Source organism: Scardinius erythrophthalmus (genome assembly GCF_964197995.2).
Source record: "Scardinius erythrophthalmus genome assembly, chromosome: 23".
Lineage (NCBI taxonomy): Eukaryota > Metazoa > Chordata > Actinopteri > Cypriniformes > Leuciscidae > Scardinius > Scardinius erythrophthalmus.
The window spans coordinates 16,347,714-16,359,269 of NC_138243.1; the positions used below are offsets into that span (position 1 = coordinate 16,347,714).

The 11,556-nt window shown below is 34.4% G+C and overlaps 2 protein-coding genes and 1 long non-coding RNA gene across 3 annotated transcripts in view; 1 reads left to right on the top strand and 2 right to left on the bottom strand.

The window, feature by feature from the left end:
* Positions 1-130: 130 nt before the first annotated feature.
* On the bottom strand, positions 131-4,708 carry timm10b (translocase of inner mitochondrial membrane 10 homolog B (yeast)). The gene is made up of 3 exons (XM_081353792.1): positions 4,473-4,708; positions 4,240-4,335; positions 131-1,689 (listed from the first exon to the last, which is right to left on the bottom strand). Exons 1-3 carry the CDS (start codon positions 4,497-4,499, stop codon positions 1,141-1,143), a joined length of 672 nt encoding a protein of 223 aa, XP_081209918.1. The 5' UTR covers positions 4,500-4,708; the 3' UTR covers positions 131-1,140.
* LOC308683354 overlaps positions 4,674-11,556 on the top strand; it is a 90,884-nt gene continuing 84,001 nt past the window's right edge. Inside the window, exons 1-2 of the long non-coding RNA XR_014029249.1 lie at positions 4,674-4,715; positions 5,636-5,776. This is a non-coding gene — a long non-coding RNA (uncharacterized lncRNA). The remainder of the gene's footprint in view (positions 4,716-5,635; positions 5,777-11,556) is intronic.
* On the bottom strand, positions 4,807-9,967 carry LOC308683352 (uncharacterized protein). The gene is made up of 6 exons (XM_081353791.1): positions 9,782-9,967; positions 9,062-9,172; positions 8,888-8,951; positions 8,674-8,741; positions 8,484-8,557; positions 4,807-5,872 (listed from the first exon to the last, which is right to left on the bottom strand). Exons 1-6 carry the CDS (start codon positions 9,786-9,788, stop codon positions 5,486-5,488), a joined length of 711 nt encoding a protein of 236 aa, XP_081209917.1. The 5' UTR covers positions 9,789-9,967; the 3' UTR covers positions 4,807-5,485.

The following is an 11,556-nucleotide window of genomic DNA, read 5'->3' on the forward strand; positions in this document are numbered from 1 at the left end:
CAAATAACAGTTATTGAGTTTTGTTTGTGTATGTGTAAAACATAGGCCTACATAGATTCAGTGTGCAGGAATTACAGATGATATTCAATCTCTCCATATTTCAGTGTCAGACATGAAGAATTGAACAATTTGCAATGCAACAAACCTTTATTAAACATGCAATTTATTACTTGTTGCAACCGACCCTATCAGCCATGACAGAACATCATATTCCTGCTAGACACACTGACTTTGACACATGCTAACCATGTCACTTAGAAGTCAACAAAACAATAATTCAAACTAAGTAAGTTTTGATTAATTCATACAAAATGTCTGGACAGTATGACAAAAATACATCTCATGAAAAAAATTACTTTCATACCTCCAAAACAAGTTTTGTTCAATAAATGCAGCAGCAGATGTTGAATATGTCTACTGTCTTTTTGGTGGGGGGAGGGTCTAACTGTGCATGTTCAGTATGAGTGTCATCACTCTAGCTTGTTTCTGATTGGAGAAAAATGACATGTTGCAACCATCCCCTGTTGCAACTGTCCCTGGTCTCCCCCTATTTAATGTATAAAATATTTAAGCTGGTTGTGTAGTTGTCTCTAAAATGCTTTTAATCACAATTTTGTTTAAATTACTTAAAGAATATAAAATTCTAATTCACTGAAAGAAAGAATCATCACTATCAGCATGATTTCAGTGGTGTAATGATAAAGTTGCATTGCAAAGTTATTTATATATGCGCAAATAAAAACTAATACTTTTCATGTGATTATGTGATGAAATATGCCTTGGACAGACATATCATTTGGGGAAAAAACTTTTTTTTTTTAATCAGCATGGACCTACTTAATAATAATGATATAAATAATATACCAAATACAGATTTAATAAGAAAATAATGGCAAAATAACTATTTTTAGTTTCCACATGATGCATTTTATTAAAAGAGAGAGAGTTCCCATGTTAGCCGGCAGAGCATCATTATTCAACGTTGTAATAGAGGTATTTCAATATTTATGAAGCCCATTCCATATGATCAACAGTCTTAAAAGGCTTCTGTAACTTTTGACTTTTAAGACTGAATACGCAGCATAAACAACGTCTCCAAGACATATGATCTCTGCCATGTCCCTGTTCTGCACATCGTCATCAAGATGGAGTTTGGGGGGTCTGTCCCGCTCCCCCTGCAGACCGCGTTTCAGGGACTGATGTGGATGTTACACTGCTGGCCTTCAGATTGAGTTTATCCACTGCACTTGAGATGGGACCTACACCTACTTTAGGTACACTAGAAGATGTTGAGATCACTGCTGATGGTGCTACTAGTCCCTCTGACTGCATTTCCCCAAAAGCTGAGCCATTTGTCGATGATGATGTCTCAATATCTGATGGATTATTGGGAGATGAAGGTATCTGCGAGCTTTCAAGCATTGGTGTTGTGGTTGAGGGCATCCCCACCACTGGAGAGGATGTGGCTGGGATCTCCAGGGTTGATGGAGACTCTGTTGATGTGTCTGTGATGGCAGTAGATGGGTTTTCTAATGCCGCTGCAGCTTCAGCTTTAGCTACTTCTGCAGCTTTGCTCTCCATCTCCTGCATCCGCTTCTGCACCATCGCAGGCATCAGCTGCACATACGTGCCCATTAAACGGTGATTGGTCCTTATTAACTTTCCAGCACAACTGTCCACACAACGCTCCTGATAAAAATAAAATTAAAACAAGGGGAAAAGAAGCATTATATGAATGTCATAGCGAATTTATGTATAATGACAGAAGTACAACTGAGGCAACTACAATGATAACTATATTAGCATCCACACCATCGGATGATATCATTCTGTTTATTAAAAGTGTGTGCTTGTAAACTTTAAATGCTGGAGCTCATTATAGCAGGATGGATTCTGATTGGCTGTCAATGTTTTTATTGTTCATCAGCTGTTCTGAAAGTAATTTCAATTATATCGTTTCTCTGTGCCGTTATCATTGTAGCTGTGGTGTGAACTCGGCCATTCTTTAATATTGAGAACGATTTTTAGAACTAGCCTATATCTTTATCGTTATCTTTATAGTTGTTGTCTTTGGTGAATGGGCCTTTATTCTATTGGCAGTTCAAGCCTTTTCAAGCCAAACTTCCCTCAATACATAAATGAATTAATTTACATTTACAGAATGTAAATAAAAGAAATGCAAAGACTCTTCTTTATTTCTTCATGAATTTGTCACATGATTTTGTGAAATTACTTCAGTTTCGAATACTTGCAAATGATTACAAATTAAAATATAGTTCAGATATTTTAGAGTTCAGATGCAAAAGCCTCTAAGTGTCATCTGAAATTTTCTTCTAGAATGATCATTTTTATCAAGCTTGTATATTTAAGTTCAGTAATTTCACTTAAATGACAATTTAAGGTAGGGTAGGTAGGATTTTTATAAAAAAAATAAATTCAAATTTGTTTAAACTGTCTTTATATACCAATATATAATTAAAATGTAAGTGCTCTGAAAAAGAGAGTATAAAAATTAAATTTAAATTTAAATTTTTAAATTTAATTTGCAATAAACACAGCTCATTATTTCCATTCGGGACGAAACAATTGATTGGTTTGGGCGACTGTCACTCACTCTCCCAACCATGGCTACCACCCCTGTTGCTAGATCTGCCCATATGCGCGCGCACCCGTTTGATTTGAGAGGCGCAGAACCTACAAAGAGTAAAATTAAGGCAGAGAAAGAGCATTCAAAATTCAAAGCACCTGCATATTCAGTCAGCGAAGGCAAACGAGGCAAAAACTACTTCCTCTGACCCTGGTTGCCCGCACTCTTGAACGACCTCCTCTGCTTCGCCCTCGACGCGATATTTTTTTCCCAGGATGGTAGGGGAATACTCATGAATATTAATTAGGAAAGTCATCCCTGATTGGTCTTAACCCCAGTGACGGGTAGGTTTAGGGCGGGGTTAGGGGTAGATCATCAGACCTCCAGTGGCGGGTAGCTTTAGGGGTGGGGTTAGGGGTAGGTCATCAGACCAATCAGGGATGACTTTCCTAATTAATATTCATGAGTCTTCCCCTACCATCCTGGGAAATAAAATATCGCACCCCGGACCTGTCCTCGAACCAACGATGCGGTACTTGTCTCCGGAGTGTAGTCCTCATTAGAGTCAACAATGTTTTCATCATGGAAACTCGCGAAACACCGTATATGTTATGAATCTTACACGAAATTCACCTTCATCACAATGTAACTGATGGTAATGGAAAATGTGTATCAATGCAACCTGTTTTTAGCTTTGCCTTATAAATATAGCTCGTTACCTATAAATAATGCCTGTTACCGAATCAAACAAAGTATATTTTAAACTTTACCAGTATATATGCTAGCTTGAGTACTAAAAGAAATCTTATTTGTTTATATGCATAGTGATAAAGTTAGGTATTTTATTACATGTGATTCTGACATGATGTCACTGCATACACTGCGCTCCTTCCTCTCCACTCGTCTCAGGTAAATAAATGCGCCGTCTTCCAGCTGAGCCTGAGCATTTGGCGTCGCAAGTTCATGTGTTTTGGGGGCGTGGCTTTGGAAGGAGCCCAGAAGTGAGGGGGTGGAGTGAATGGAAATAATTAGCTGTGTTTACAACAGTCGTGAGAGGTCTACAGACACTCGATTTTTATACTCTCTTTTTCAGAGTACTTACATTTTAATTATGTATTGGTATATAAAGACAGTTTAAACAAATTTGGAATGTTTTTTTTTTTTTGAAAAATCCTACCTACCCTGCCTTTAATGGGTAATCTTCATTGCCATTTAAGTGAAATTACTGAACTTAAATATACAAGCTTGATAAAAATGATCATTCTAGAAGAAAATTTCAGATGGCACTTAGAGGCTTTTGCATCTGAACTCTAACAACTCTTCATATTTAAAACTCTGAAATCACTTCAATTTTAAAAACACACTTAAAAAGAAATGCAGAAAATGCATGCTCCTCTATGTCAAAATATTGAATATTTTAGTGCAGTCCTGATTTGCATTTTTGCTCATGAGTCTATTCAAATCTTGCTCCTTTTTGTTTTGTGCCTGACGATATTAGTATGTTCTCTTTCTTTTGATGTAAATGTTAAAGGCAGAAAATGAATGAATGAAAAATATCTCACATCTCTGGGGCACATAATTATGGTATTTTTAAAAGCTTTTTTTTGTATTAAAACCCTTAGTACACTTATTATAAATCACATTTGCCTCACCTCATCCATTGTCAGATTTCTGTAGTTGAAATTGCTTGTGCATCGCTGGAAGCAGATTTCCGTCATGCGATTGTAAACGAGGAGGAAGTCCCGCAACTAAATAAAAAAACAATGAAAGCAATGAAATCACAAACATATTCGAATACAAAAAAGAAACATATACATATACCTACTACTAACAATATAGAAAAATACTGCCACATTCACACATATGAACGGACTTCCATACTTACATTTCGTAGCTGACCGTCGTGGTCCATGACAATATTGTTGGCCGTATATATCAAGTGAAACGTCTATATAAGTGCAAATATATTACCACTGAAAATGATTAAAATAAGAAACGATGTAGAAGAGCGATCGCATGACTTTCAGCAGCGCGCGGCCATGTTTATAATCACGTGACTACAGGAGCATTACGTCACGTCATGATTAGTTGCGGCGGAAGTTTGCAAGAAATCGCAGCTGCAATTGAAGTGAGTTTGAGCTGTTGTATTTTTCCTGTCTTTCATGTCGGCATGTGAAATGAGCAAAAGGAAGACTTTTTTCTTTCTTTCTTTTTTATTTACAAGTAGCTAAAGAGTATAAGAAAAAGCTTTCAATAATCTCTCTGCCATTTTTGTTGTTGTCAAAGTGAGACATTTTCATGGTAATTGTTTGGTAAATGTTATGGCATTTTGTGGTAAATTTTTACATCTTCAGACATTCTCCAAAGCTTTCAAAGAAAAAATATGAAAGTATGTGACTTTTATATGACTTTTGAAAGTCATTCATATAAAAAAAGTCACAAAAATACTTAATATCTCCAACAGCTATTATTGGTAAAACAGTCCTTATGTCTTGTGTGTAGACCGTATGGGTACATCAAATTACTTGAGTCATCAATCAACCTTTGCACAAACATACTTTTATTTGTTGCCTTGAAAATCTAAAAGATAGCAAGAAACAAGCTGATTAAATATTTAACATATTCCTCTTAGTTAAGAACAACACAACAAACCAAAACTGTAAGCCTTTAAAGGCAAGAAATAAGAAAGCACATTTAAAGTGGTAAACTGATTTAAATGTGTCTCGATTGGACGCAATCTCATAGCGGATAGCTGGTCACCTCTTCATGCTTTTGCACAGAGACAAATAATAATTTGGCGTGTGAATCATGTGCTTTAAATATTGTTGCCAGCACCACCCCACAGTTTCCTGTTTAATCTATTATGATGCTAAAGGCTTTTTTTTAACCCTCACAATGTTAACTGTCCTGTTTTAGACTTTGTCTTGATCTACCTAGGGAGTGATCAAAGCCTTCGTGCAAATTTCTGTGCATCTCAAGCTCCCTCTCTGCATTTTCATTTCTTTCCATTTCCATCATTCTTTCTCTCTCCCTCTCTTCTGCCTCCAGGGCTACTTGATGACTGTTGAGGTAGATACTGTGACGTGAAACCATGAGGCTGCTGCTCCGGGACGGGAGGGTGACATCATCCTCGTTATCCTGGTCCATGTAATTCTGCTGGGATGCGGGTTGAGGATGCGTCTGGGCCTGGTGAGCCTGAGCCTGTTTTTGATATTTTCTCTTTTTCTTACGCTTCTTATTGACATTCAGATCCAGAGAGGCGTAGGACACATCCCCGTGTTGGACCTGTGAAATGATAACAAACCTAAGCTGTATTTTCATGATCTAACACATTCAATGGAAAAAAAATTACTTACTGTACCTTGCCTCATTTTGGCATTCAGGTTAAATTGCAACATAACAAAGGCCATCAAAAGAATTTTGCAATAAGTTGCGCAATACTGGTAAAAAGCTTTCTCTAAGTCTCTGATTGTAAACCTGCGCTATGATATCTTGCATCCTGATTTTAGTGTTGAAATAGTGTAAACCTGTTTTAAAGTCAGCATGAAACGGTGCTTCCCAATTGTAATGTATATCCTAGTGAAAAAAACAGTGCCCGTGCACTTTTTCAGCAGCGTCAGTTTTTATAAGTATTTTTTCCATTCATTTCTCCCATAGTGATTTTTAAAAAAGTCTTTGTTATAGCAGTATAACCCATGAATGAAGCCAATCAGCTACGAGGTGATTCATAACATTACAAACTTTGAATTTAAGCAAAAACATTTTTTTAAATCAGACAAAAATACAAAGGTACAAGATTGTGTACTATCCCATGAAGCATTGCGAACAGCATAATCGAATAATAAAAAAAATGGAATAATATAAAACTACTCATTCATATACATATATAAACAATTTTATATATAAAGTTAATTGCAAAATATGCATATATATTCAAATATTTTAGTATTTTGAGAGCATATAGGGCGATCAATTACATCATTTGTGGTGCTTCATGGGAGTGGGTGGAGCTAAAGAGCTTTTTTGGCACTTTTGCTTTTAGCGAGACTCTGATTGGTGGAATTTTCTGTAGGTAATGTTGTTATTTTAAAACTTAGTTGAAATAATGCGGGCTAACATCTTGAACAGAAGCAAATACTATCTATTAACAACCCTGTAGCTCACAGTAGGGTTGTCTTTAATGGTTTAAAAGGTTTAAAATTTTCCCTATGGAGAAAATGTTTTTACTTCCGGAACCCGACTGTTTAGGGAATTGATTGGATCGTTGTTGCCCTCGCATGGGTACACGTCATCAACTTTATTGATTAAAGACTACGAGGGCACATATAAAATAATAATGTGCATGAATAAATCATTTATAATAATCACTGCAATTAAAAAATTTGAATTGTCAATTTTGATTTCATAGTGAATTTAACTTGCCAAAAATGTCTCAATATCTCGCAGAAATACCTTTATTGTTGCTCAAACCTGAGCGTTTAGCTAGCGAGCTATTAATGTGGCATAACAATGATGCCTTTGACATACATACTGCTGAAGAGTGGTCTGAGAACGCTGACCACAGCTGCGTTCATTAAAAGACCTGCTTCTACACACGTGTCTGTTTTCAGTAAAATGTGTGGGAGGGCGAGCTTAAAATAGTTATCATGTGTACATTCTCACGCAGCCTTTGTGAAGGTTTTGAAATTTAAAACATCAAGCCATGATTGTTTATGAAAAATGTCACACAATGCGGTATTAGAAGTTCTGCTTTTTAATTTTGAGCCTCTTTTTTTCTTTATTGAAAATACTTACAACACATGTAATACGGGACAGATATTACTTTAAAACTGTATAATTTAATAGTTAGGCTTAGGAGTTACTGTTAAGAGTTTAATGTGCGATTGTTTCTGGTTGGCCATCTAATAACCAACAATAACTAACCAATAAACAAAAAAATATAAATACTGATAAGTATTTAATACTGTAATAAATACTGTAAAATATGTATAAATAAATACATAAGTAAAAATAAATATATAAAGGGCAGATTTTTGCACATTTTTCATAAAGACACTGATGAAGAGTACAGAAGATCCATGTTTCTACGGTTAATGAGTGAACTCATTGTTTTTTAAATATATTTCACGCATACTAATGTACAGTAGTTGCCAAAAGTGATGTCCAGGTGAAAATTGACACCTTTATCAGTTTATCCAATATTATTAAAAATTAGTTTTATAAATAATATATGTAATAAGTAATGATTTTTTTTTTTTTTTTAGCATATTGCGTAGTTGTGCTTGGAGTCAGTTGTTTTATTTGTGATAATACAATGAAACATGCCATTGTGCGGACATCAGACAATTATGCGGACATAATTTTTGGCCAGATTGTCATACAAAGAAATTATGAACATATGCAAAAACAAGAGAGAACCAATGAAATATAAATATGTTGTAGTCAATGTATGCTTTTTGTTTTTCTATGCATTTTCGTAGTGCATGTTTTATAGACTTAAAAAAAAGTAGTTTGCTTTTTTTTCCAAATAAATTTGTCAGATAAATGCCTTAACCAGGTTTAGTGTTTTGCTCTTACCTCATATTTAATATATACATATATTTGAAAAATTAATATGTTACCGGCAAAGTGTGAAATCTCGGTATTGTATAGAATGCCTAGGCAATGTATAATGCCTGATGGTTTTTGGCAAACCTAATTACCTAATTCTATACATTACCTAGGCATTCTATAGAATGCCGGATTACACACTTTGCCAGTAACATATATACTTATATATTGATGGATTAATTGAACTTAGGTTCATTAAAACAAATATCTCCTCTGGACATCACTTTTGGACACTACTGTAGATCAAATGTCAGCAATTTCCATGTAATTTGTTGGAAGACCATACCTTTAATCCCTGCTTTACTGTGTTTGCCTGTGCCATTTGTTCATAGCACACCTCCGGAGACATTTCGAAAGCTCCTGAACAAGCATTAAATACATAGCAATGTCATCATGACAGCTTAATTATTAATAGTAAATAGCAGACAGACATTGGATTACTTAAAGTGATTGGTGTATTTGTGAGCTAAACCTACCGCCTCCATCTATACAGATATTCCCATAAATAGGATTTTCCTGTCTTTCCATCTCGTCATCTTCAAACCTGCAACACATAACCAAAATGTATTTACAGAGGGTTGTGGCTGTGTAAAAGGATTATTACATGTTAAATCAAAGCTACTTTCTGTCAATCAGAATACATAATTAAATAAATTATGAATTTAATTCAAACAATGTGCTGATCATCACCTGTAAGACTGAAGTGAATCTCGACGTAATGGCTCTTCTCCATATTCAAACATGTTTTCATTAGCTGATTAAAAAAAGATACAGTTTGGAACTGTGAACTAAAGTTGTTATACATTTCTTAAAATGCATCTTTTTTTTATATGTTCTGTAAAAAGTCAGACGTATGAAGCATACCTGCAGATTTTTTTTCTTTTCTTCTTAATAAATAGAATGCAACATTTATAGATACAGATATCAGCAGTGCAATAGATGTCAGACCAGTAGCCACATATGCAGTTGTGCAATCTGGATTTAAAGAGAGAGTTAAATGACAGATCATGATTTGATATAATATTGCATTAAGTTCCCATTACACCTTATATAATATTTATATTACAAGCTTTGATTATTTTGCCTGGCTTTTTATTTTATAATTCTTCTTTTTTTCTTCTTAAACTTTCTTTTTATATTTTAATACTTGCATAACATTTTAATAGCCATAAAAAGTTGGTTAAGTTTCCGGAGATGTCATTACACTGAATGAATTTTATGAATCTAACAATATAATTATTATCACTCATATCATTAATACACTTCTCTAGTCTGGATCAATTCATAAATTCGTATTATCAATAATTGTTTTGTGCAGATTATTTACTGTTTTATTCAAAAGAACGTTTAATATGTCAGGGTTTAATTTCAATTCACCAGTCTTCTAAGTTTTAAGAACAAAAAAACAATTTAGAACCATAAAGAAACCACGCAAAAATACAATAAAAATTTTTGTTTTAGTCTGCCATTATACAATAATCTCTACCGAGACAACAGCTTTCATTTAAACACAGTGTGATGTGATGAAATACTGTTAGCAAAGAACGTTCACATACAGAAGTGATAAAGCATTTTTATTCTTACCTGCCATCTTGTTTTATTAGGGTCAAATGTCCGATAAAGCCTTGTCTCATAAAACCTTTCACCTGAACGTGAGCATGTTCAACAAGAAGTGCACCAGAGTTGTGCTATTTTTATCGTCTTTAGACGTTTTCGGTTACAAACAGGAAACGTGACGGCTACCTTATTCGTTGCAAACATTCACATCTCAAGAGACACACTGAGTCTGCATTGTGTCATAAACCACTCACTGTTGTTGAAATGTACATTGAAACCATTTAATCCATATGGTTATCATTGTATTTATTCAAACAAATTATGTGTGTAATGTTTTTTAATGCTTTTCTTTGAATTTGCATTTGAAAGTTTCCTTATTGCTTTTTGCATTTTGTAAAATTTGTAAAATCAGTAATTTGTACTCGAGTACAAATCGAGTAATTTTTTTGCGAGTAAAATGATGCTGTTATTTTAAAAATTAGGTGAAAATGTAGGATTCAAACGGATTCAAAACATTGATTGGACTGAATTCCCACTAATATTTAGATTAGTGGTTGATCAATATGGGATTTTCAATGGCCAATTCTTCAAATTTTACATTAATTTTACTTGAATATTTGGTTACATCCTTGAAATTAAGTGAAAATGTAATTGTACAGCAATGTTATTCTAGTTTGCAAAATGAATGTGTAACAAATCTCTGCATTTACAAATTGTAGTATACAACTAAAATATGATAAAATGTCAAAGACAAACTTATTATGTACATAAATGTTCTTATTCTTACAATTTATTATAATATTCATAATATAAGGAGCGCTATATTGAACTTTGATATTGAACACGCTGTACTTTGAGTCAAAGGTTGTTGTTTTTTATGCACATTCACAAATAACTATTATTTTTCTCATACACCATTAGTATAATACTCAACATAATGAATTGCAATAGTATATTGGGTGCATGATTATACAGTGCAGGATACAGATGATCTGAACACTGAAACAATCAATCCTTTTTTCTGAATTTTCCATTTCCGACCACAATAGCGAGAGCAGGAAACGTCCCTCTGCGTGAACGTGTTGCTTCTGTTGTAGCAAAGAACCACAATGCACAAAACTCTGTACAAAAAGGATCTCTGTACTCTCTCTGTCTTGTATTCTCTCTGTTTTAGCACACATACATTCTTTATCAGGCATATTTCTCTTTTCATTAATCAGAAATGCCTTTTATTTCCATCTTCTCCCACAGTAAATAAAGGCTTGTTCTCAGGGGTAAACCGCATTTTAAAAAGCCAAACTTTGTGCTGTTATTGCAAGTTATAAAAAATGGTGACCAGAGTTGGCATTTGTTTTTGTAGATTTGGCCTGTAAGGTTAAGGATACATTCTATCTCCGTTGGTCACTGTCTGATGTGGTTTTGGCAGTTGGTTTGTCTTGACTATCTGAGGTGTAAACTGTGGTTTTATGAGGCCTGAAACAATCAATTGCTAGCCTTCTCTTTGTTAGCAGAACATGCAGCCACAACATGAGGGCAGCATTAACATGTAGGCTTTAGGCCTGAAGGTATCTGATTCATGATAGCACTCACTTTTTCTTTTTTTTTCTTTTTTGCTGCTGTATTGTAATGGTATTAAAAGTCAACATTGCAATAACCACCTTATCTATTTCATATTTCTGGAATTTACCCAGTTTTTGACCCAATCTCCACCCACCCTCACATGTTGTTTTCTTTTAAAACTTCACACATTTTAGGGAAATTTTTACATTGCTACAATGTAGGAGTAGAGCTAGGTAAGTAAA

Coding starts and splice junctions, on each gene's coding strand:
- LOC308683352 (XM_081353791.1), bottom strand. Junction 8,952..9,061: donor AAAAGAAAAAAAATCTGCAG/GTATGCTTCATA, acceptor TTTTTTAATCAG/CTAATGAAAACATGTTTGAA. Junction 5,873..8,483: donor CAGTAAAGCAGGGATTAAAG/GTATGGTCTTCC, acceptor ATCATTTCACAG/GTCCAACACGGGGATGTGTC.
- timm10b (XM_081353792.1), bottom strand. CDS start 4,499: ATGGACCACGACGGTCAGCTACGAAAT. Junction 4,336..4,472: donor ACGACGGTCAGCTACGAAAT/GTAAGTATGGAA, acceptor TTTTTTATTTAG/TTGCGGGACTTCCTCCTCGT. Junction 1,690..4,239: donor GAAATCTGACAATGGATGAG/GTGAGGCAAATG, acceptor TATTTTTATCAG/GAGCGTTGTGTGGACAGTTG.